The 27,329-nt window shown below is 42.8% G+C and overlaps 1 protein-coding gene across 1 annotated transcript in view; it reads right to left on the reverse strand.

The window, feature by feature from the left end:
• The window catches only part of LOC115370410 (calsyntenin-2), a 241,943-nt gene that overhangs the window by 38,041 nt on the left and 176,573 nt on the right, over positions 1-27,329 (reverse strand). The window contains exons 6-8 of the mRNA XM_030067424.1: positions 23,524-23,709; positions 21,307-21,564; positions 19,709-19,830 (exon numbers count right to left, since the gene is read on the reverse strand). Coding sequence (XP_029923284.1) covers positions 19,709-19,830; positions 21,307-21,564; positions 23,524-23,709 — 566 coding nt within the window. The remainder of the gene's footprint in view (positions 1-19,708; positions 19,831-21,306; positions 21,565-23,523; positions 23,710-27,329) is intronic.

Below are 27,329 nucleotides of genomic sequence, written 5' to 3' on the forward strand. Positions count from 1 at the left end.
CCCAAAAAGCAATTCATAGGTTCAAATCACCCTGACCTGGTGAATGATTTGATTTGAAACATCAGTATAGAATCAGTATTCATAATGACTGTGAACTATAATGAAATATAAGACCAGTTTTATCGTATTGAAATGAACATGACAGATGAAAGAAAAAATACATGAAAAAAGGGTACAGTGGCCTTGAAGAATGTATTCAGCAGTATTCAAGAACATTTCAAGGCCATGAATTTAGGTAATTAAATTACAATTCTGAGTGTTATCCAGGACCTTGTGCTAAAGTGGCTACACAAATTGTTCAAAAGCTGCTGAGGGCACAGGAAAGGTTGCGATCCAGCTCAGTGAATTATGGCACTGCTAAATCAAACTTGTATCCCTCTGTCTGCCTGTTTGTCACACTGTCTCTCAGCTCCAACATTTCAGCCTGCTCCTGATATTGTACTGTGCTGCGACTGTCAGTCAGGGCTCTTATCCTGTGTTTCAGCCTCCAGATTCATTAACAAAAGTGCTGTTTGGTGGCAGATAATTGCCATAAATCATGGTCAACATCGTGTCAACATGGAAACTATTCAGCAAAACAGTGTCAATTTGTTGTGAGCGCCCCAAAATGGATGTCTGAGAGCCTATAATTACAAAAATAGAAGAAACAATTAAAAGAGTGATAATGGAGAAACAGTTTCTGATTGGTGTCTATGTCTTTGTGGGTGTGCGTGCATTCCGGCATGCCTCTATCTGTGTTTGTGTGTGTGTTTGTGTGTGTGTGTATGTGTGTGTGTGTGTGTGTATGGGGGATGTACTTGAAGGTGACTATGAATTACCGGCTGGCAAAAGTGACTAATTAGAGTAGCAATTATACAGCAGCTCCCGGAAGAGACTGGGAGTCAACAGCCAAATGACCTCTCCACCAGCTCATAATGGCCCTCACACACACACACACGCGCGCGCACACGCACACACACTAATCACCATAGCGTTTTCAGGCTGCTTGGCCATTTTACTGTGACTGATCACACGGACACACTCACTCTGTTTGGTTCATAGAGCAACACAATGGGTGAATGAGGGGAGGAAAATAGACTATAATGTTAATTTGAGTGATTTTATTCCATACGTTAACCACAATCTTACACCCATATACTCTATGTGTGTGTGTGTGTGTGTGTGTGTGTGTGTGTGTGTGTGTGTGGTGAGCACACACACCAAGTTTGAGCAGATTTCTAATTTAATTCTATCAAGGCGCTGTATTTTCAGCAGCCTTGGAGAGGTGTTGATTCGTGGGATTGGAGTTAATTACATATCAGAGGCGTGCCTGATTACCTTGCATGTTTTCTTTCTAAATCCCTATCAGTAGAGCAGGTCTATTATGAACAAAGAACTCAGAACAAAGGGAGGGGTGGGGAAAGAAAACAAAAAAGTGCTTCGACGATCAGAGGAAAACATGCAGAATGTTGAAATATTGGCTTGATCATTTTCACAGTCAGTGTGATATCTGAAAACAAGAGCATACCGTCGCTGCGGAGGGCTTTAACTTCTGCAAGTCAATGGAAAGCTGCAATGGCTCTGTTTTGCCAGGTGTGAGGATTTCCCACTGTGATGTACATCGTTCCAGCACCACCGCTCTGGGCAGACATTTTACCTATTTTGAGCCTTGGCCGCTTTTAATCTGCTCTGCTTTCAGGTTACATGCACAAGGAGACATTCTCGACAGTAAACTTTGTCTGAATCTGTCATTGTGCCAACCCCCTATTTCGGTGTGATTTGAGAATTAAATTGTGCTCTTTGTAGTGCTGAAATCGGTTTTATGTGCAGTGTGGATGAGGGGAGCCTCAACACTTTGCATGCTGCAGCAGACGGTGGCTGACAGAAACGCTTTGTGGGGAGCATTTGAAGGCAACAAAGAGAGCAATTTTGGTAGCAATCATATTTTTTCACGTTGTCACATAGCTCTCTATTTCTCTCCATATTAATACCTGTCTGTGCCTGAAGGGAAGGCCATGTTGCCTTTCCAGGGGAGGAACTTAAAGAATCATACAGTTGGCATATTTAAAAAACAAAAATGAAAACAAAAAAAATCTTTTTTAGTCCATTTACTACATTTCATGCATATTTTACATGACTAATAACCAGTTTTAAAAGCATACTGTACTGGTTTTAAGTGAATACATTTCATACCTTTCAGACAGGTGTTTGTTTCCATTCATTTTAGAACAGTACAAAACTCAACTTGCAGAGACTTGGAACTTTCTTGAGATAAGTAATTACCACCATGAACATTTTATTTTTGTCAAAGTTATTTTATTGTTGTGTGGTAATTTAGGGCCTGCATTGAACTGAAAAGTCCTCTGGTGTGTTCACATGCTGGTGGGAGCTCTGACATGTAGCACTTCAACGTCAGTTCCCAAGCATAATTCAAGCGTTATTTGGTCAGAAAGTACAATTAAGAGAGCAAGGGACACACAAACATATGGGAAATGATGATATAGTTTCTTGTTGTTTTGAAAAAGTTTTGATAGTTGGCTATGTTTCAGTTTTGATAGTCTGGCTAACTACTGAGGGGGACATTTTTCTAGCACTTGAATGCACCACTCCTTTATGTTTTGCTCCAAAGCCTTGCACAAAAGAATGTATGTCACCACCAGAAAATAGTCCCAGAAGAAATGACAGTTTTATGAAATGAACGGACATATAAAACATTAACCTTTAGGATGATATGGATGGCATGGATTACTCTATCTTGATAGGAGTGCTGATTAAAACACTATAATCCCAGAGCTTCTTTCTCATATTTGTGTGGATATGGAAATGAACAGCAACTCACATTCAAACAAGAAAATAAAAAGAAGAAGCAAATTGCAATCATCAAAAAAACAAACAAACAAACAAACAAACAGACAATATCAAAATTTCTAAAAAAAAAAAAAAAAAAAAAAAAAATGTATCCAAAGATTTAACTGAAACACTGCTTATAAAGTAACCAAATATGAATTCAACCACACAGGAAAGTTGAAAATGAGTTCACTTACGAGGTAAAACACATCCAAGACAATGTCGTGCTGTGCTTTGCCTGAAACTCCTGACTGAAGTTGGCTTATTAAGTTCTCCAGGTGGCTGGCAGCTGATTGGTTGATTGGACAGATGATTGATTGAGTGATTGGCTATCATTTGTGCCCAGGCTTAGCAGCAGAGAATTTTAAGATAGGTTTATCATCTGAAGATTTGAATTGTAAGAAATGTGGAACTCTTTACAAAAAAATCTAAAAAGATGGAAGCTTGAATTGTAAACATTAAAATATTGGCAATGAGCGATAGTAAAAGTCCAAATTGTAAAGAGCCTGTCTACTCTTCTCATTCCCAGCTGCTGTCCTGTGTCCTCCCTTCTCTCTGCCACTCTGAAACTGGATGTTTCAATTTCCATGGGTCACTTGTTAACTGCTGTGCCCAGTGTCTGACAGGATGAAGTCGACATTGTCAGCCAGACTGTCAGCACACATCCAGTCCTTTCTCCTGACCTCCCAGCTGTCTGAAAAACCCACAGACCCACAAAACTTTTTCTCATTTGCATGCGTTCTTAGTGGTGGGTCTGGGAACACACTGATCTCAAATAATTTCTCATGGTTCTGTTAACAAATAAAGACCATTCACTTGCAGAAACTGTGTTTAATTTATTTGATATTAGTTGATGTAAGTTGCAATCTCTGCTGAAACTATGAAATATCTGACCCAATACATTGGTCTAACCGTAAAGCAATTCTCAGTATTCCCAACAATAGCAGCTCTTGTTTTCACCCCCTCCTCGTTGCAGTCAGGACTACTGGGGTGTAAAAACACAAACATGCTTCACTGTTTAAGCTTATCGCTGCTTTTCAATTCAGCAATCAACTGCAGCAGCTGTCAAACTGCATAGAAAAAAACCCTCTGAGCTGGTTGAAGTGTGGCAGCAATTGGTTTGGAACAGGACCAGATGGGGGAGCAGCAGAGTGCAAAGTGTGCCGTGCAAAGTGTGTGTGTAGTCTTGTACAGGCACCAGGGACCTTTGCATATCTGTGTTTGTGTGTGTGTGTGTGTGTGTGTGTGTGTGTGTGTGTGTGTGTGTGTGTGTAATTGCGGCTCTAATGGCTGAAGCAAGGCTGTGAAGTTCCACGAACGCCTACAGAATCCTAGAGAACCAGTCCTTTCAACACCTACCGAGCATCAGACAAGGGCATGTTGGAGGTGACCGAACCTCTAAGGGCTGGGACACACTAAGCCAACCTCAAAGAACTGGCGCCAACTGAGGCTGATGGACAGATCCCTTTCTGTCGTCTCAAATGTCCTGATAAAATGTCGTGCATGAACGTGCAACGACTGCAGCTGACAGTCACCTGCATGCACCTTCTGCGCCCGTGTGACAGGAGATAACTCTCCATACCAGGAGGGGGCAGTAGTCTTTTACATCGCAAGAACAAATTGGTGTTACGCTGCATTGATTCCAAGTCTTAACATGGAATTTCCAACGAGTTAACATCCAAGAACTTGAGTTCCAAGTGTAAATTAAGGAAAAATGGATGCCAGCAGGAATAAGAGAGTGCTTATTCCTCCAGGGGGAACACAAAAACTGTATGCAGCAATGTTGCTTCAAGAGTAAGTAAACATCCATATTGATTCAATTCCTACCAAACAACAAAACGTGATTTGTTCGTCTTCTCATGATGTCAGCTTAACCTGAAATTTGAGAAACTGGAGCTTTCAACTGATCCCAAATTTCCAATTTGTTATTCGGAGGTAGATGACCATTGACAAGTTGCAAGTTGAATTGAATGCCTTATTCTCTATCCTTACTCTACGCTGAATCGATGGTGAGAAACACACGGCACACACTGCAGGCAATCCTCACCCACCACCACCGCTGGGCGTGGTCAGCAGAACGAGAGCTGATGGCTGACTGTCAGCCTGGTGTGTCAGAGGCTTAGATTACGCTAACAATTGACTTATAGTGGTGGTCAGGGCCAAAACCACCTTTTCAGCATTGGGGGGGGGGGCAGACATTTTGGGAGTGCCTGAACATTGGGGGGGACTTGTACCTCTCAATGTATATGGGCGTTTGGGCCTTGGTGGTGGCAGAGGAGTTCTGTAATGCCTCTTGGGGTTGTGCACATGTAAAGTTCACATTGGCTTACAGATTCAGTAAGTGTAGCCTGCTTCATTTGGCATCAGGAGAATTTTCCACATTGATAGCTATTCCCTCAGAAACATGACATCTGCATGCATAAACATCTAACCTCAGGCTCATTATGGACATTTTCCTAATAAATGCCTAATTTGAGCAAACCTAACTCTGACGCCTGTTTCAGCTTCTCCATGCTCGTCTGATATCCAGAATTTTTATGCGCACTTACAAATGGTATGTTTCCATTTCACACTCCTATTAACAGGGTCAAGAGTAAAAGACTTCTATTCAGACTCTATTTCAGAATGAACCAAAGACTTTTGCTACGTTTCCACCCCTGCCCCCTTCCTCCATGCCCTGAAGCAAACGCTATATTTCTAATCTGCTTAAATTTGTGCAGCGTGCAACTGAGTTGGACCAAACAGAAAACAAACCAAAGCTATCGATTTCATTCTGATTTGGAATGGGGAAATGGACTTGGAGGTAAGAAACGCTCTAAGAGAACTGTCAAATGTCAGTAGTCACTCGAGAACCAAGCTTTCACCAAGCTTGCCAAGCCCTCGCGGAAAAGCCTCTCATGTCTGAAAATGTTTGATCAGATGCAGTGCCAAGTTTTGCCTATGCTGCTGAATCTTGTCCAACATGGCAAGCGTTTAGATGGGCAGACATGCGATTTTTCTGAGGAGGGAAGCATCAGCTTGTTGATTTCCTGTGATGTGTAAACCCTTAAACGTATGTCAAATGTAGCACAGACGTTAGGGGTAGTTGTTTGAAGTTCTGGCTGTCTGGGATAATGGCGGAAATCCAATTTCATACATGATACTGGATTTCTGTGTGGTGTCGGGCTGGCAGACCCAGTGAAATGAGTCACTAACTGTCTGCTAGAACTGATACTGTTGTGCTGATATGCAGCCCTACATTTGAGCAATAGATATTACTATCAGGAAAAGAAGTGTAGCAGTGGGAGAATTTGGGTGTGTTGGTGAGGGAAGGGAGATACAGAGAGAGATGGAAAAGGGAGAAGCAGAAAGGGAGAGAGAAAGAAGAAAGATCCAAATGCCATGCGGCAACAGCAGGCTCAGCAAGAGCAGAGAAGAAGAAGAAGAAGAAGAAAAAAACAAGAACAGATGACACAAAGTATCACAGGTACAAACTGTCAGTATACAAGCCAAGCAATGGGAATAGTAGCCACAGGCCCTGAACAGAGTGGTAGATGGAAACAGACGAGTGAGAGGCTGGACAGGAGCACTCTGCCATCTCGCCTACTGCCACATTACATCCATCATACGCCTCCTCTTGATTATCTAAACCCTGACAATACCTGCACCTCCAAATACACCGACGCCAAATTTACCAACCCTCTACCGAGCTCGCCATCCCTCCGCCTCTCCATCGCCATCTCTTCTTCCATCCATCTCTCTCTCCCTCATCCCTCTCTCCACCACTCTTTAGGTCAGGGTGGGATCGGCGCAATAAATCTTCACTGCACATTCTGACGGCCGTGCTCGATCCAGGAAGTGTTTTGGCCGGTCGGAGGCCAGAGCAGCCCGGTGCGTAAACTTTTCCGCTTAAAAACTATTTGTGTAGGCAGAAAGCCTGGGAGGGGGGTTGAGGAGTGTTATGTGGCCAGAAAGTAAGACAAATAGGTGGAAAAAACAAAGAAGGTGGGAGGGGAGGGCAAAGGAGAGAGGGAGCGATTCGTCGGAAGAAGAGGGGATGCAGTGAACCCATTTGGCCCAGATTAATATGATGAATGGCACCGAGCCGCGGCTTTTACGGCGCTCTTCTTTTCTTTTATTCGGCTTTTGCGCTCCCCTTTGCCACAAAGTGATATCAAAGGTCTCCGCTTTCTCTTATAGTCTCACACACACACACACACACACACACACACACACATACCCACACAGCGCATAAACCTCTGAGTTCACACCTGCGCTGACACACGGACACACGTCATTCACACTTACACACACACACACACACTTCATCAGAGACGTAATAAAAGCCATTGCTCCTCCGCCCTGTCATTTAGTGGCCTCTCCAGCACCATTTCCACATATCTAAGACCTGCTTGCCACTCTCATAAAGGGGAGGTATTATGATCCGGGGAAAGAGGGATGTGAAAGAAATAAAAGTGATGGAAAACTACATGGAAGAAGGTTTTGGGGAAAAAAAAGTGTAATAAAGGGCTGATTTCATTTTTGGAGCAGTCTGCGATAGCGAAGGATGGGGATGCTGGGCGGAATATAATAAGAGATAATGCTGTCGGTGATGAATGAATGATATTATACCAAGAGGGCCGCAATGAAGAAGTGTCTGCCTCCTCCGATTACACTCCCTAAATGCTTATTTTGTGTTGTAGTTTTGCCTCCCTGTACACTTTTCCTGTCTGCCTGCATGGCTGTATCGATCTCACATCTGTCTGTCAAGCTGTGTGTGTGCGTGTGTTTGCCTCGCTTACATATCCACCAAGCTGCGTGTTTGTGTGATATCAGCAGTAGGAAGTAAGTAGTCCTGTGGCTTCGAGGCTGGGGCAGACTGTTGTTCTATTGTCTGTTTCTTCCAGCTATTCCTCCGTTCTGTCATATGTTTGCCATGTGTCTCTCTCGGTGGGAAGCCATTTCTGTGAGCTTTTCTTTTTGCTCTCGCCTCCATCTCTCTCTTCTCTCTACCTCATCCTTCTTTTGATTTCTCTCCCCCAAGCCTCTTCCTCTGCACCTACCTGTTCCTTTCCCTTTTCTCTGCCTCACTTCCCCTCCTCTTTGTGTCGATCCTTCTGTCTTTTTCGCGGTTATTGATTCCTGCTGTCAATTAGAATCCTTACCTGAATACAAACAAGGCTATTTGCATGAGCGCCAATCGATATCAAAATCCAGTGATGGCTGCTCCACTGTACATAGCAAATCTACCGTGTGTGTGCGGCTGCGTGTGTTTAATGGGAAATGGCCTCACTAACACAGGCAAGAGCTACCACAGGCACTGCACGCTCCACTGCAACTTTACAGAAGGACTGACATGGACAGACATGTATCAAAAACCAATATAACTTTCCCTTTCTCTTGCTTGGTTGTGTTGAGTGGTTGGCCAGTGGTCATAGTACTTTTTCTGAGAGTAATGCTGTGAGATCTTAGCCCTGAGCCAAGTAAATAGCAAGATCTTAGAGGCCACTCACACTGGCAAGTTTGATCCGCGCCCAAGCACGATTGCCCCTAAAATCCGGATTGTTTGACCAGTGTGATCGCTCCGTATCGTGCTTGAATACAGTACACTTCCCCCGCTCTGGCACGGTTGGAGGAGGTGTGCTTCAGCGCGGTACGGGCGCATACACGAGCACATGCACGGTCACGCACGCAGTGCGCGGACGTAAATCATGCAACTTTCCTCCTGCCTCTGCAAAACTGTTTAATGTGCACAGCTTGATTACCGGCGAATGGCCACGTTGCGCAATCAATAATCAACCATGTTGTCTGTGTCATTGTCCGCTGTGCTGCTGCAACCGCGTATAAACAAAAGTCGGTTTATAATGAAAGTACAGCAATCTGTGTGCGGAGATCCGGCAGACCTGGTGTTGGCCAGCACCGCGTCGGCACCGGCCGGGGGGGGTTTGGCTTTAGCACGATACGGGCTCAAACTTGCCAATGTGAGTGGGCCCTTAGTCTTAACCTGGGACTGCAGTTGCAAAACACACAAACTACACACATATACACACACCAGTGGACTCTTGAGCCTTTGAAATCAAACTTACAGCTAAAGAGACGAAGAAGGCAGAGAGAAATTTTTCAAGCTCTCAGATCCTGAGTAAGTGTGTGTGTGTGTGTGTGTGTGGGCATGTGTGGGTATGTGTAGAGACTCAGTTGGATACACAAGCAGAGTGTAGACAGGTGTTGAAACTGGTCTCTGTGAGACTAAGACTGCACTTCAAAAAGACAGCCAGGAAGACCCTTCAAAAGCCTGTGTGTGTGTGCGTGTGTGCGTGCGTGTGTGTGTGTGTGTGCATGCACATTGTGCTCTTTGGAGCCAATTGGTGCAGTGGAGCTCTAAATTTAGCAGGCTCTTTAGTAGGAGTCATCTATCATTCAACACGATGCCTCCCATGAGGAGGCAAACTCTCTCTCTCTCTCTCTCTCTCTCTCTCTCTCTCTCTCTCTCTCTCTCTCTCTCTCTCTGTGTGTTTGTGTGTGTGTGTGTGTGGAGAGAAAAGGTAAGATAGTCAGAGAGATGAGGTAAGGCTGAGAGACCTGCTAAACATTTGCATGGACGTGAAGGCTCTCTGTACACTGAACTACAAATCAGATGCAAACAGTGAGACACTGCACAAAAATGTGATCTAAATATGGAAGCGACCTGAGTGTAGTCATTTTGTACTTTTAACCAAATACATATTTATTTGAAAGTGTGTCCTTGTACCACAGGAAAGCACTATTGTACATGTGGCATTTAACACAGAGAGAAAACATAAATCTTAGCTTCTCAGTTTCTGACAAATGAGCCTATTGTGTGCTGTATGTTCTGCAACGCTGCATTACATGGAGGAATAGCTACAACTGTAGAGCATGGACAGGGAGACGGCACTGATTAGCTTCTACAAACATTTAGCTCCATGTGCTGATTGGCTTGTTCATGTATAACACTTTTTAAATGCAGATTTCTGCATCTGCATGAGCCAACATGAGCTGCACACCAACCCGTCTCTCGGTTGGTGTGCAGCTCATTCACATAACTGGAAAGTCAACTTGCTGACTTTCATTCAGTAGTGGCTACTTATGTCAACACATGAATTTAAAAAAAAATTGTTCAGTTTGAGGCAGTTTCAGTTTGGAGAGCTGGCTCAAGGAATATCTGGACGTGTTCTCAATGGAACAAGCGGCTACGACTCTTCAAAAACTGAACAGTGGACATGAAGGCTGTTGGACTTTAACACACCACATCTCATTCTTGTATGTAGGTCACCCAGTGAATAATGATGAATTACTTTTTTTTCATCTAGGTTGCTCTCTAAAATATGTTAAATCTAAGCTCAAATAAGATGGAAATGATGTTTGTGTTGAAATGACATGGAATTGATATCTATGTGTGGCTGCTGCTGGTTGGTAATACAGGTTAACAAACTGTCAGGTGTTAGCAGGTTTGCTCTGCACTCTCTTCCCTGGGGTGTTTTCAGGATGGTGGTGCTGGCACCTGACCCTGTGTGGGACCCCCACCCTCATGCCCCATCTCAATAACCCCAGTATCGAGGGTGTTTCAGGTTTCACGTTAGATTGGTCGTTAGATTGGTTGTTAAGGCAAACCAATGTGTTTTTGGGATTGAAATGAGGGATACATTTCGACAAATACAAAGCTCCTGTTGGATTACTTTGATTATTTTATTTCTGAGCTCCAATTTGAAAATGTGGTGAAGCTGCAGCTACAAGGTAAGCTTGCGCGACCGATCTGAAATTTGGATGTTTATCTGCAGAATGCACGGTGTCAGAGATGCTTTGAATGAATTTAAAGTGATGAGGAGGTGAGGAGACAGACAGCAGAGGAGCTCATTTGGGCCAGAAATTTAGAAAGTTAAAACCAGGATACAACAATAGGCTGGCTGTAAACTGCAACTCAGATTGCAAGGGGTAATTTTACCGTAAAAAATGCATGTAATATCACTTAATGTAGCTTTCAACATTACTAAATTAACCTAAACTCACACCACTTTTTTTTTTAAAAAAAATATCTCTCCTTTGCGAGCCTGGTTGTCATATATTTAGCTATTATTTGCATGCACTCAGTTCTCCACATGACCTCCATGACGGCTCCAACAGTGGTTGCTAGGAGATTATAATGCAACTGCAAAGCATCAGTAGATAGTAGTATTGTCAAGCAGGGGATGGGTCACACAGGTCATGATTTAGAATTGCTTCTCAGGACTGTTTTGCTAATGATCCAAAATGAAGAAATGAAGAAATAAATAAATAAATATTTAACGACACAAAGAAAAGAGTTTCTTAGTGTTAGAGTTCTGCTCTCTCCTCAATTCAAAGATGATCAAGTACATGCTCAAACATTTCAGTAGAAATGTTTCTTTTCAGATTAGACTGAGCCGATTTCACTTGGGCTTAGCAGTTGATATTTATTTGTCCTTATTTGAGTTATGCAGTATGCAGGCCTACATGAGCATGGCATGCTCACAAGCTCAGTCAGTGTAACTTGGCACATTATATCTCAGTGTATCATTTTGCCAAATATCACTACATAACCTACCGAGTGATCTCTTTCTTTTTAGAGGAAAATAAATCACTGGAATTGATAAGAAACAATGACTGAAAGACAGAAAAGCAGACTCCTTCTTTCACATTAGGCATGCTTTTAAACTACTTTTAGGGTAACAGCTGAATTCAGTCCATCGGTTTTATTCACACATCAAACTGATTCGGGGTGTGACATCATGTGCAGGTGAGCAGGCCAAACTAAACCTGAAGTAGCCCAACTGACTAGCATGCTATGAGCTCAAAATAGCTGCATGTTCAACAGAAGCTATTCAAAACAAATTCAGCACTTGTACTAACTATTCCTGTGTCACAGCTGACTGCAAACCAGGCTGCTTGCCGTTTATATTTCAATTTGCATGCGATGGGTATGAATTACACAATTATTCTGTTGCCAAATGCAATCATTTGTATTTATTGTGTGCATGCGTCTCAACTGATGTGTGTGTGGGAATTCAACAAATTCCCATATAGCTGTAGTGCTGCTGTAACTGCACCATCATTTTAGTCCTCCTGGAATTACAGTTGCACTCATTATAATTCACTCTGAATAAGACCATTAGCCAAAAGCCTGATATGTAAAAAAGTAAACATGTATAGTACCAACCGTTCTACTCTGTTCATCCAACCGATGGTGTGTTTTATGTGAAATCCAAGTTCCAGGGAGTGCCGAAATTGTGCTACTTTTCATTTGCATGGCAGGTAAAGGCTAATATGGTGCAGAATTGGAGACAGCTGCCTGTGCTCATTGTTTGAGGCTGTGGTAATGATGTGTGCTCCACATAGTAGGTCTGGACCTGGGAGACAGCATTCACTCAGTTTGTAGTGTATGTGTTCCTGCACCACAACCCCCTTCCTCTCCAAGCAAAACAGATGTGTGGACTTCCCACCTTTTCTCACAAACAACACCTTTTCCTGCATCCTGCAACCTTTCCCTGAAACACCCATCATTTTACAGACACATCAGGTACTGCAGTCCCTCAGCATCTCATACTTTGCTAACAAGGAGTTTCTATTGACAGCAATCAACAGCAGCACATCAACAATTTGAAAATGCCAGATGCTCGATGTTCAAATTGTGCTCAGGAGATGTTTGTTTTGACAATAAGCCCACACCAGTTTGAAGGCAACTGAGGGGAACACCATGCCAAGCAGTTGGCAAAAAATATGCTGTTCCCCATCTTTCATTGTCATAATGGAACATACATTCGGGCACCGTTTGTGAGTACAGGAGGTTTGAGAGCAACATGCTTGCTCTCTTTTCCACACACACAAGAAAACAGATGGGGAGGGAGCTTACATAGCTTTGGAAAAGGCCAAAATTGTTTGAATTGGTATCATAAACTCAATAATTCACTTTGATAATGCAATAGTGACTTGTCATTATGTTCAAAACCAGTAAATTCACATTTCAAGCTTTTTTTCCCCTCAAAGTTGTGACTATCCAGAGCATTGCAGAGGATTTCATACAGCTGCTCTACATGGCCTGTATAATTATGCAGCAAGCATATGAGAGCAAGAACAGTCTCTTGTACACACCCACAGAAACACACACACACACACACACACACACACACACACACACACACACACACACATACACACAGTTGTCCAGCTTATTTTACCTTCCCTGACTCCATTCAGGACACAGATGCCATATAGCAATCACATGAACACTGTATGGACGGTCTCTGATTTCAATTTCATATGTCCCTGCTCTCCACTGCTGTCCACCAGTGAAATCACGGAAAGTCCCCCCCTGTGTGTTTGCTTGATTGCTTTACTGGGGAAAAAACATGTTTTCCATGGAGTAGCCCCAGGTAATGATGTCACTTCCACATTCAATTTAGACTCCTGGTGGAAACATCATTTAGATCTCAATTATCCCAGGTCGTGTTTCTTGTTCTTTTTGCGGTTGGAATGCTCGAGGTGACTTCTCATTGATTTTCTCCTCTTGCCAGAGCTCCCTCCACTCTATCAGAGTGGGGAACAATGAAGGCTTTGTTCTAACTGTACGCTGAGCATTTCTATTTATCTGTCTACGTGGGACACATTCTGAAACTCGGCGGAAATATGGAACCACTGAAGCGCCATCGACAGCTCATATCTGGCAACTGCAGACAGAAACCGTACCTTTCATGGCCCTAATTGGCCAGAAATGTACCCCATCAGCATTTCAAACGCTGTGCTACAGTGGCACAAAGTAAGTAATAGGCCACCCAAAATGGTTGTTTGAGAGAGATGAGAGCAAAAATGGCTGTTTTGAGGTGTTTTGTCGGGGTTCACAAAAGCAATGAGTGCTGGTATAGTGTGCTTTCATCTGCCCAAGGGCATTGATTAAATTTCCCAAATTGGCTGAGAATATTTTAGAGTTGGGAAAGGAATCCTAATAAGTATGATAAAATAAAAAGAGGAATAAGAGTGGAATTTTAATAAATCAAGGGAAATAATTTCCAGAATGGTATGTAACAATTGGTAGAGGTTATTTTTTTCATATGTACCTCTAAAACTATGGTTCATAGTCCTGGTTCTTGAACACCACAGCCCTACCTGTTTTTGTCCCTCCAGCTGGGTAATTCACTCATCAGGTGTCCCTGATGCCACTTCCTGATTAGATGACCAGAATAAAACCCAGGAAAGCACTGAGATCTGTGATGCACTGCTCTAAAATAAAGTCTGTAAAGACTTTTGTCAAGCACAAGGTCTCAATATGCCTGCCATGTAGTTCCCCTGGATGGAGGACCACAGCTGGGGCCTAGGTGCACAGCAGTCCCTGATTAGATGGCGAGAATGAAATCTAGAGAGAGAAGTAGGTCTTGGGGAGCAGGAATGAGAACTACTTTTGTATCTTTACTGTTTACTTGCAGTCACTATAGAAGACATTAAGTGTGGGCCTGTGTGTGTGGACTTCAAACTGCAGTGTGCGAGTCACTCTTTCAACTGCCAAAGGCTGTTTTTTGAACGGTGCACTGGGCAAAATCCAATGTCGACATCGTCACCGCACATGTAGTGGCTCATTCAACATTTGCTGGAGCACAAAACTCCTTCAAGATTGACACACTTCCTCTTTGACACGTTTGTAATGAGTGTCTGCATGTAAAGAATAAGAGGTCCAACACAAAAGGTGGGCTTGACAAAACATCAACCTCAGGCCATCTGCCTCCACAATGCACACACCACAGACAAAACTAAAAAAAAAAAAAAAAATACTAAGCTACACTGAACACAATAGGACTATGCATAAAGGCATGAAACTTCAAAATAACCAGTGTCTGTCATTAGTAGATAGCATATTCATTGTCAGGAGGTAAAATGAATATCTACAACCATCTTTTCTTCCCTCATTCCAGCTGTTCTATGGCAGCTCACAATGTGTGATTAGATTACGTTGGAAATTAATTGGACTTCCCGGGGACAGATTTTCTGTGACAGGGTTTTCTGGTTTGGAGGTATTCAGAGGTTCATTGTGTTTTAAAGGCTTTGGCAGAGGACGACAGAGTGGCAAGAGGTGAGAGGAGAGCAACTTAATGAAAGTTTCCTGAGGGCTCCGAGGCAACTATTAACAAAAGAGAGGAAAAAGAGGGGGGCATAATAAAGGGACAAGACGAGACAAGCACAATTCAACAGTGCTCAGCTGACCATACAGTTTTGTTGGTAAAGAGTCACTAAAACTCAGACCCAAATTTCTGTAAAACCTGACCTCTAATGGTGAAAAGTAGGGTGTCTGGTCTTTGGTGACGACAGGTGGTGACATCACCTATCGCCAAAGACCAGCATCGAGAGCAGCAATGACAATGCAATCTGTGCCCCCTTCCATAAAGGATATGTCACAGCAGTACAGTGACTACGCTTACATGCACACCATATTCCGATTCGGGTCAATATTCCGGTTAAGGTAATTTTCTGAATAAGGTGTTTATATGCGCTGCGGCAACTGGAATATTCTGTTTACATGTTACTTGGCATATTCCCGTGTTTTGGTGTATTCCACTCTCTTACGTAATGCGACACTCAGCCGTGGGGGGCAGCAGTACACGTATAGGCGTCTGGTCTGCCTGAAATACAGAAGAAGAAGATGCTGTCGCTATTTCAGTGTTTTCTCCCATTGATATTCTCCATGATATTTAAGTCTTTCATTAGTTGAGGGCAGACTGCAGTCTCCTCCTCACTCCAAAAATGCTGGCTCTTGCTGCTTTTCGCCATGCTGTTCGTCATGTCGTTCTCCCTGCTTGCAGTAACCATAGCAACAAAGACGTCCTAGGATTCGTTGTGAATCAAGCATGCACAGACGTAACTGAATATTCCGGTACGGGCATTTTCCGACTAAGGTGTTTACATGCCTCAATATTCCGGTTGGAACAGGAATATGCCAGGGGTCTTATTCGGAATTCTCTCCAACCGGAATATGACCTTCATCGGGTTCGGTGCGTGTTTACATGACTCGTGCGCAACTTGAATATTGTGAATATTCCGGTTAATACAGGAATATGGTGTGCATGCAAACGTGCTCAGAGACAGCTAACCTCTGAGCCCACAGGCAAGTAGCTAAACTAAACCAACCATGTTGCAATTTGTTATGTGGCTTTTTCAGTGCCACTGCTTTCCTCGGTTGTTACACTAGCCTGCTTCATGGTTTCTGACATTGTGAGTTTTCAGGAGTGAGAGGAGTGCTTGTTTTAAACAATAAGGGAAGTGCCAAGAGGAGTTTGAATCTGGTGTAGATTTTTGAGGAGAAAGAAGAGCTGAAACTTTACCATGAACAAGACCATCCAAGAGAAGATCGACACTCTCTACCAGTCTCTACTCTTCATTTTACACGGTGTGCCACTGGGTTAGATTTGGCAGGAAAACTGATGCATTGCTCCATGGCACAAAACAGGAAGAGGCAACTGTTCTTCCGGCACGAACTGAGTTTTCAGACTTTTGGCCACTGGCAGCTGATAGAGGGAGTCAAAAGCTAATAAAAATAATTTCCAACAACGAGCAACTTTAATAAAACCCTTCAACCCAAATGCAACATCGTCTTTGTAACAGGAACATAGAAACATGGTTGTCACTGTGCTCTGAGAAATTTAATTCTGAAAATGGTGGTAAATTGGTTACAGGATCTCACATCTTGTGGCCAAAATGGTTTATATCTTCATTCAAATCACCTGCGCAGGTAAATTCCATCCTAAATAATTTTAATAATTTTCTCATAATGGTTCAGTCAATAAAATTATCAGTTCCTCAAAGATGGCTGCCAGTTGGCCCGTTAGCAACTGTACAATACCCCTACTCAGTTCCATTTCTATGGACAGGAAGCAATGGGGTTTCTGGGAAATGTGGTCTTAATTAACACTCTACTGCTGTGACATAAAGGGCACCAGTCATCTCAACCATGGTCTCATCTGTTTATAGTTATTACAACAGTGAATCACATTTAAATTGACAGTGATGAATGGATGTTTAAATATGCTACACACAGCACCTTAGAAAAGATCAGAGGAGATGTAAGGAAGAGTCTGGAAGTGATAAAATGAGAACAGACAAGCAGCTCTGATTCTGTGGGAAATCTCTCCAAATTCGACCGTGACTCATACGGTCAGGAAGCTGAGGTACGACCTCCCTCATGCTCTCTTCCAATCAAGACCAATGATCTGTCTGATCAAATTAGCCCTGGGTGCTGAATCTGGACACTCAGGCTCAGCTGTGTCTCTCCCCTGACCAATCACATGTCCTCGCTGGATGAGCTTGAAGTCTCGGAGTCGGGGTGACCTGCCTGACTTCTGAGACTTTCTGACTGACAGTAAGCAGCTGTCTACAAATACACTTACCCAGACTTTGAGGTAAAAGCAACCCTGTCTCCTGAAAATTATGTTCCCACACAGCAAAACTGCATTCCTAATTACGTTTAGGGAGAAATCTATTTTGTTGTGGATAACGTTTGTTTCTGTAAATGACATATCTTGTGCCCATACAACTAAACTGAATGCAAGGGAAACCTTTTTTTTTTTTTTTTTTTTTTTTTTTTTTTTTTTTACTGCAGATTACAATTGTTTCTGACATATCAAAAATACGTTTCTAATCAACATTTCTTCTATATCAGGCTAAGGGATTACAAACGTTCTTGTGATACATTACAAACAAATATAATCCAATTACAAAATAGGTTCCAATCGAAATGTATTTCAGAATGCACTTTAGTTGTGTGAGAACATAACTTTTAGGAGACAGGGCTTGGTAAATAGTGCACATTCCAGTTTATTTTCACAATTATCCTAACACACACACACGTATACAATTTGAATCTGGATGCTAAAACACATGGATAAACTTCAGGTCAGCAGAAACAGCACAAGCTCACACATATACACACACCTCTCTGTGCATATTCTCATTCATCCAGGTCATAAGCATCTCAAGGAAATTGAATCAGACTACCAGTCTAGTCTAGTGAACAGCATGAAGTGATGAAGCCGCTTGGATAAGGGGTAAAACATCTTCTAAGACATATAACTAAGTCAAGTTGACCTGATTCAATTTCCTTGAGATACACACATATGGTACGTGCTCACTAGTTTGAGTCATGAATGACAGAACAGACACACACACACACACACACACACACACACACACACACAGTACACTGTCACCCTAAGCCTTGGGGTGCGACTGTCTATGGCCAGTCTGGCCAGATGCACTTTCCCTTGCATTAGCACACCCTCAATAAGGTCACACACTGACCTTGAGCACTTTGCCACCTTCAAGGCTTCACACAAACACACACACACAGCTGTGGCCCTGGCGCAAGCATGTTTGTGTCTCTGTACTTGTTTGCTATGTCTGTTTGGTGTAATAGCCATCGGTTGCCGTAGGTGACATCGGTGAAAAGGTTACGATGAGGACAGCTGGTGTTTTCTATATGAACATCTTGCACTCCAGTGAAAGGTTTCACTGCCAATTTTCAAAGCATTATTGGAAAATTGTATTTAATAACCAAGGCATCATTGGACTCAAGTTGTGAATTTCTTTAAGGCTGTGTTTTTAAAACTTTATCAGCCATGACCCACTTAAGCTAGAATTTTCTGTGCCAAAAACTCCCCAAAAATTGTGACATTTCAGTCATTTCCTATTCTAATTCCATGTCAGGTATGATGCAATGCCTTTCATCTCCAGATACATTGGAATCCTCAGAGAAACACTTGTAAGATGTGTCAGGGACTGACAGAAACAAAACAAACTAGAAGAGTGCAGATCTCTGCCAGGCATATCTCGCCTTCTCTGGTGCTCAGACTAAGGTGACAAACCACCCCTATTTTCACCTACCTTGAGAAGGGAAAACATGGAGATGCTGCTTGTGTATCTTCCCTTTTCGGGTGCCCTGATTAAGATTAAAAAACATCTGAGGAGTTAGCACTCAGTTGTAGTATAAAACAGGTTATTGAAAGGGCCACCGCAAACACAAGAGGTCCTTGAACATACGGTCATAAATGGGCACATACAATACCAGCCTAATAGGCCCGGTAGTATGTGAGAGATACACGGACAGACACACATGACCAAATGCAATATCCCCTCCACGCCTGGTGGAAATAATACCCCCCCCTCCAAAAAAACAAACAAACAAACAAAAAAAAAAAAAACAAGAAACAGTCAGGCAACCGTATCCTTTAAAATACCATCAGGAAATTGCTCACATCCATGGAAAATGTGTAGCGAGAGTGGTTAATTTCATTTAAAAACTATTTTTGCATGGCTGTTAAACAGAGTGGTGAGTTCTCCAAATTAATTGAGGTTAATGAGAGCTGAGAGAATCTTCTGTGTGTTTTGAAAAGCTCTTTAGTGCACTCAAGTGCTACATAGAAATGAAAGCACATTCATGGACAGTATACACACACACACACACACACACACACACACAAAAATCAAGGCTATGCTTAAAGCGTTTTACGAGTGCTGATGTGCAGGAACTTTGACTCCTAATGAGGTCCTGATGAAGTCATGTGGCCTGACCAATGATCCTTTGTTACTACAGTGTGCCACACTCTCTGCAAATTGACCCTAAGTGTGACGCTGTGTCTTCTTGTATTTGGTCAAGGCACAAAGATGGGCAGGGATTAAGGCTATCCCTGGTAGAATGGTAGAAAAAAAAATATATTCCAGTGGATATTTAATCCTGGCCTAATCCAGAGGAAAGGCTTCATCCATGCCCGTGAGATTGGCCCATATCAAATCCACCACGCTGACCTTGAGATACGCTGTCACTCGTCACTGTCTGCCATGCAGTGTGTATCCCATCTGTTGTTTTCCCACCACGCACAGCGGCAGGGCGACCTACCTGCTCCAGTTTCCAGTGGAACTCAGCAGGTCTGAAGGTGTCCACCTGGGTGAAGTCTCTCCTCAGTAGGAACACCAGCCGACAGTTATGGACGTACAGAGAGTAGTGGTGACGGTTCATCTCTGAGGGAGGGAGCAGAAAATAGGAGTGAACTCCAGGGACCAGAATGCCAGGACGGCTCACGGTCAGGTAAACTCAGCCTGACATCTTGCGTTATGAAGTCTCGTAGTCTGTAGCCTGATAGAAATTGTGGTTTTCATGGCAAAGGTGCTGTCATGTAGCCTCCCACAGTCTTTAATGTATTACTTTACAACAATAATGGCAATCAGGAGCAGTACCTTTTTTTTGCCTAAATGCATCACAAGACTTCGTTAGACTTCACCCATCTAATTTTCTTTTCTCACACTGGTTTAGGTGCAAGAGAGCTAGCTTCTGACACCACTGAAAGGGTTAGGAAGGGTTAGGAATCTTGCTCAAGGATATTTTGTCACGTTTGAACCCTCAGTTTCCAGATGAATTATTACAATGTTACAACATATTTGGTTATCGCAACAATTAGGAGAGGTAACCACCAGTTTGACGCTTATCAAACTTGATGGATCCACCCAGATCTAGTGGGGTTTGGGGTTTACAGATTCAACTTAAACCATCCCGATCAACTTGCGCACTGGTCTGTAGCAGCCTGATCACATCAGACATGTTTGATGTCTTGATGGATCCTGAACCGGTGAGTATGACAGATTCAGTTGTGGAGTGAAGGCGTAGAGTGAGTTGAGGTGTCATAAAAAAATCGATGTATATATGTATCTGTCTAAATATATATACTCTGTCAAATCTAATCCAGCTCTACTGGGAAGTGTGCATATTTATACAGTCCATATTATTTCTTGCTTGTTTAATGCTTGCTTGCTTGTTGTTGTTCCATGTAATTAAAAAATTAAAATGCCTGACACCAGGGATGTATCAAGACTCATTAAGACCATCACAATTATATCAGTTAAGGTGCACCATTTATAATAGTGTGAAGGTAACTTCAGTGATCTTATATAATTTAAACTCTTTAGTTTACCATTCAATAATCAATTTAATTAATCAATTTTATTTATTTAGATTTTATTGTATTATTTTTTTGTTTTATTCCATTTTAATCCCTTTTTAATGCGCTTTTCCTGGTCTCTGTTACTGTACTATATCTTTTATTTATTTTATTGTCATTTCCTCGTGCGCAGTTGTTTCTTCATTGTATTGTTGTATTTTCATTGTATTGTTTAGCATCTTGTGTTGAAATTTTGCACAAAATGTGCTATACAAATCACGTTTGATTTGATTGATTTGATGGTTCATGTTTCAGTGTGTTATACCTTGTTTTGCACACTTAGATAACATACACATATTAATATAATGCATTTTCAAAATTGTTTAGGATTTTAAGTCGTGTAGTTTGTAGTTTTTAGGTTGTGGTTCTTAAGTCTTGTAGTTTGTCCCCAGCTACCCTCCAGCCTTAGCATGAGGATGCATTTGAGGACACTGGGCTCAGATTTTTCTCTGTTCCTCAGTGTCATTGTCATTTATGTCCTCTCGGCCTGGCTCACACTCACCGGTTTTGTCAGAGTTGCAGAGCAGTGTCTCTTTCTCCGCTCTGAGCCCAGGACTGGGCCCGTGCTTCATCCAGGTTGCTATGGTGAACTGGTCAGTCAGATTCTGGGGTACAACTCGGTCCGGGATTTTGGCCGCTTGGCGACCGTCAAACCGGAAGATCAAGTCACTGTCACGCCCGCTGTCCGTCACCAGGGATGCTGTCCAGTTGGTGGCAGCGCTGGGGGCGGGGAGAAGGTCAGTGCTGCCTGAGGAGGCCCCTGGGGTAGCGTGGGAACGGGTGAGTGTGACGAAAGACGTGTCAATAACAATCAAGGCAGATATACACTGTATATTGGCCTAACCTTGGCTATGATTACTTATGAGTAAGGCAGATGGCAGGGCTTAATATGCAATCAATGGGCCGAGATGGATAGAGGATGTGGGTATTGATTCATAGCAAATGAAACTGACTTTCAAAAGGGAATAGATGTGAGTCATTGTTCACACAGACAACGCATAGCTTACTGCTAAAATCTACCTCTATGGAAACAGAGAGCACATATTGACCAAGCTCTATAGTAACACAAACAGAAGGACAGCAAGGATGCTTGTTATTCTCAGTGCAGGAGAGAGTGGATCATTTGAAACATAACCTATCAAACATGTTTACAGCTGACAGAGTTTTGCTATATGATACCTACACCTCCTGACAAAACAAACTAATCATTAACTCATCGCACCAAGTCGCCCCTTCCCCCTTCTCTCTCTCTCTCTCTCTCTCTCTCTCTCTATATATATATATATATATATATATATTCTCTCTGTCCCTTTAAAAGCCACTCCATCATTCCCTATACTCGATTACCTCAACATGTTGGGCCATAAAAGATCTTTGTTTTGACACTGTCACCTTGACAAACATTATTTTTGCCATGTCGCTCACCTTCCTCTTCCATGTATTTGCCATGCCCTTACCAATCTATCTTTGCCCACTCTGTGACAGTGAAAAATGGATTTCATGCATTTAAACCACATTTATAAATCATTTATAACAGCTTATGGATGGTAATAAATCAAAGTGATACAGGAACCATGCTGTTACGAGGGGAAAAAATGGGCAATGTCAAATTTCACCATGTCTCCCTTGTCCAGGCAAACAATTGAAACACGCGTCTGTTCATTTTTGCTAATAACACAACATTAGCACATTAATGACTGTTTTTCCCCTGTCTGTAAAGCTCTGTTTTTCTCTGCCTCGTATTCATGCCAGTGTCGACGTGCTGACTCTCAGTAATTAGATTCCCCCAGTAAATAAATACGCATCGACTTCTCCAGCATCCAGCTGCAGCGTTCTGTTTGCCCGATGTCTTTGTACATTATCTCAAATTGATTGCGCTTTAAAAAAGCAATTACAATTTATTCTATTCGCTATCAGATAACGATTATGAGGTCTCTGAAAGGACTCTTTAGTGGTAAACCATGCATGGACAGGGAGCTGGGGGAGGCAGGGAGAAAGGGGAAGGACGTTATGCATTCAGATGAGCTGGAATAGGGCTTGTGAAGGCCGTTAGTCAAAGATGATGAGTCCAGCCCCCCTGCTGTTAGCGCTGTGCAGGCGGGGGAAGAGCGGCTGGGCTCGGCTGCTTTGTCGGCGCTCTGGGCATCGACACGGTGGCTCTGCGGCTCATCAGTCACCGAGGAGAGAGCCTGGCTGCATCTGGGGCGGCTAATGCCCCCTCTCTGTCACATCATTAGCGACACAGCTTTAAGTTGCCATTCTGGTGCCTTCATTTAGCATAGGGGTTTAGCAGGGACACAAGCCGAGATAAGAGAGCAACACGGACTGAGGGCTTTTAGATGTTGGTTTAAAAGGGCGGAGAAAGGCGCCGTAGGCCCTGTCTGACCCTAGTACTCATAGTGTGGATCATACTGATGCTTTTAGCAGCAGCTTACTTCTAATTCACTGCACTGACTTTCACTTTGCCACCTCAGTCAGAAATGGGCTTTGATCAGCCATCCTCTAAATACTCCAGATATTCACCATCTTAATAGCTACAGGTCCAACTTTAATTTACAGCTGCATGCCAACAATGCACACTCGATCGAAGTTAGTTGTCATTTTGGTCACATGAGGATAGCAATGCTGTTCAAAACACAACATAAATGGCTTGTTTCCATGTGGAGATGCTGTTACTGATGGTTTTGTCGACTGGAGATAGTGAGAAAGCTGAACCAACCGCAGAGTTTCTGCAGGGATTTCTCAGAATAGGTCTCGCGGTCGCAGCCCTTCCCGATGTGGCTGGTCTGCAGCTCCACTGTGGTCCTCACAGACGACAGCGGCCCACCACATGTCTCCAGGTGCATCTTGGGAAACAACTGCTTGCTGCCTGTTCCCGGTTCATAGTCCACTCGTTTGTTCCAACCTGGGAAAGAGGGAGATGGAACAATTGAGAAAGAGGGGACTGATTAACCATAAAGAATGCCATCGCAGCTCAGAGTGTTTTCCTGTGTGGAGACTGCCTCCAGCTACTGATTATTTGCTGAGATACAGCCTTATTTTCATAAGCCTACTTGTTGCTCATGTCATTTTCAAAGTGCATGTTTCCCCCCTCATATTGCCATGCAAACAAGACCCCATTTCCAGTTTTGTCATTGTCAATGAAATGTCTGGTATCACAACTCAATATCCTCTCATTACAGCAGATTGCATTTGGCTTAATAAATGACTGTACCTGCACCAGCAGCGGTACTCATTATGCTGTCACTGTCTGCCTCTTCAACTGTGAATTGTATTTTTTGCCCAGGCGGGCTATTACAATGTTTTTGTGCTGTGGTGATGTTTTCGCTTTCCCCTTCGTTTCTGTGAGCCTTTGTAATGTGAAGTTGGGTTATTCAGAGATACACGGCTCTTCCCAGAGATAATGAGAAAACGAACTTTGCAATTATGTTCCGTGGCACATGTTTACATGAGTGTGTATTTTGTCCATGCTATGCTGATCCTATTCATTACCTCAGTTTCAACCAACGCACCCAGGATATCCATAAATGTTGTCACCACAGACTTTCCCTCATTTGCCGGCTGAGAAGCCTGTCTGTCTAGCCCCTGCCCTCTCCTATTACACAACAAAATCACCGGACCTTCACTCCTGTACTATATGATGCTTTTAATAATGCTCACAGTGGAGTGACAGTGACAGTCAAAGTATATCACCTCTAAATTAATTAACCTCCTGACTCCCAACCTGTAAACCAACCCCGTTTCTGCAGCAATTACACACAAACCAAACAAATGGTCACAAGCCAGGTCACCTTAGAAACAGCTCACCTAGATGCAACAGACAACCAGACCACCATCCTTTTGACAGTCCTCTACATGCGCTCATTGCCTACCAGCTACCAACTAAAAGAGACAAAATGTATTTTGCATTGCATCGCTGCAGCTGAAAGTGTCCCAGTTGTATTTTTTTCCCCATCTGTGTGACACAGATCAGATTTTTTTGTGCAGTTTGAACAGAAAAACACCCATCCATCTATCTATCTGTCTATCTATCATCCATCTTTCCATCTATCTATCCTTTCACTCATATATTATCTTTTAGCTTTTGTTTAGTCTCGTTGTGTGCACCCTGTAGTGAGAGCATTAAGCCAAGCTGAAACTGACTGGATGAGAGGGGGAACAGCTCTCCGCTGCTCACCAGCCTGTTAAATCTGCCATGTTCACGTCCTCACACATTCTACCTCACAAACGCAAACACATGCTCCAATACAAACAGACTGTTTTGGAGTTGATTTACCTCCTCCAGGCTGCAATCGCTGAAGGCTGCTGCAGCACTGCTGCTGTGGGATTGCTGGTCACTGTTATGAGACTAGGCACAGACAATGGGGCGTGCAAAACGGGAACAAAAACACATGCATGGATGCATAAAAACAGACACCAACACGACAGGCCAGGCTATTCTGTCTACCTCTATCTTTCTCTCTCTGTAACACTCACTTTTTAAAAAGTTATATATCCACATGTAACTACAAACCCGCACCTGATGGTCACTATGACTAGAGCCAGGCAGATTATATTATATTATTAGATTATATTCAGCAATGATGCTATGGTTAACATGGTTTCTCCTATATTTTTATTTTGTTTATTCCATGTTACTGCAGGTTAATTTTGCAGGAAATCTTCAATCAGTTAGCATTCATCTACAAATGCTTCAAAAGCCATCAAGAGCCATTTAATACTTTGAAATCTAAGAGAAATCTTAAAGTAGTTTCACAGTCAATCTATTATTTTCTTTTTTGGGGGAATTTGGCTCCTCTGCTTTATCATCTGAGGTGTAATTTCAGTGATAAAATTGCAAGAACAAAAACTGACTGTTGGATATGATGGCCTCAGTGGCATTGTTACTGCCTGTGTTTATCAAAATTAAGAATAAATTTGCCATTAACTCTGATGCTGTCTGTCACAAAAAGAATGCTAATCTTCTCTTCCCATCCCTGGAGTGACTAAACATGCTGGAAGTTATTCTCCACTGTACTTTCACTCGTCTTACTATGACAGCTTTGTCTCTGTTTGAGCTGGAAGGACAGCACCATCCTCCTGTTTCGTGTTATTAAAAATGTAAATGCAGCTCCCAGTCTTATCACTTATGGTGCTGCTCTTTATGGTAATTACTGTAATGTCTCAAAATGAATGCACCTATATGATTTACTGATACTGGAAAGCTTGAAGGAAATTTTTCAACTAAAATGACTTTCGTCTGAGTTACCTGAATCTGTTTTCTGCCCCCTGTTGTTGCCATTCCTGGCCTTTGCAGGTTTGACCGTGCTGGGTGGGGGAATGACACTGCACATTTCAGAGTCAGGTTAGAGGGAGGGTGAAGCGGGCACTGTGGTAATAACATACCCCATTGACAACTGAGAGTCAAATGGCCTGTCGAGGACTTGGCTTTGAATGCTGCCGAGCTGGCAAGACATCCAGAGAGGGAGGGGAGGTTAGGGTGCAGCGTGGTTAAGGATGCATGGGAGGGAGAGGAGGAGTCTGCAGCCAGAGATGAGGGGTAATGGGTTCAGGAAGTAGCGTGCATAAAGATATGAGGGGAAGAGGTGGATTGAAAATGACAGCATGAGAGCAAAGGGAAAGATGGTGAAAGGTACAGACTCCGAGGTGAGGTTAAGTCGGTTTCACTCTCGTCAACTGTTCATAGTTTGATTTTTTTTTTATGCTGTGAATTTCCTACAACAGCATTGTACTTTACAAAATGTTTGATGGGGGCAGTTACCAGCGGTGCCAGTTCAATAAAGCCCTGAACTATGGACAAATCCCTTCATCCAGAGGTTAAACTGGGATGCTGGAAGGTGGGGGAACTCTTTGACTGTGACCAGGTGAAGAGGAAGGGAGGAGGGTGAGGGAATAAGCAGCTCAGCACTGCACACACTGAGACACACTTATGGACTTGCAGTGATAGTTCCAGCATGAAGCCCACTTCCTCTGTGTGTAGAGCAGATTTCACAAGAGTAAACAGGGGAAATACACTGTAAATGGTCATATCTGCGTGTGCATATTTGATGATCAGTCCACTAACGTCTTTGCTGCTGTTCTTAATTAGCACATATGCAGCGAATTTTAAATAAACCATCTCTGCAGGATGATGAACATTTCATTTGCTTTTATGAAATATCACAAGCCAAATGAACTTTGTTCTCTGCTACAGCACTATCGCTAATTAACACTATTTGGGAGAGGACAGCGAAAGAAGAGGGAGAGAGAGAGACAGACAGAGAGAGAGCAAAATGACTAGTCAAAAATAATCCTAAATTTAATTTTGTGCTTTGATGCATGAAGGAATCTTTGTGGAAAGTGAAAATGGATGTAAGAAAGTTGATTTGCTAAAATGGAAAAAAAATACAGGGAGTTATTGTGACTGTGATCGTTTCTAAAAACACAATATCACAAGCAGTAAGGGCTGAGATGCTGTTGCTTGAACTGTCTGAGCATAATGTGAGTACAGCCTATCTTCACAGGACATTTTACCCCTGTGTAGTG

The sequence above is a fragment of the Myripristis murdjan genome, chromosome 13 (assembly GCF_902150065.1).
Source record: "Myripristis murdjan chromosome 13, fMyrMur1.1, whole genome shotgun sequence".
Taxonomy (NCBI): Eukaryota; Metazoa; Chordata; class Actinopteri; order Holocentriformes; family Holocentridae; genus Myripristis; species Myripristis murdjan.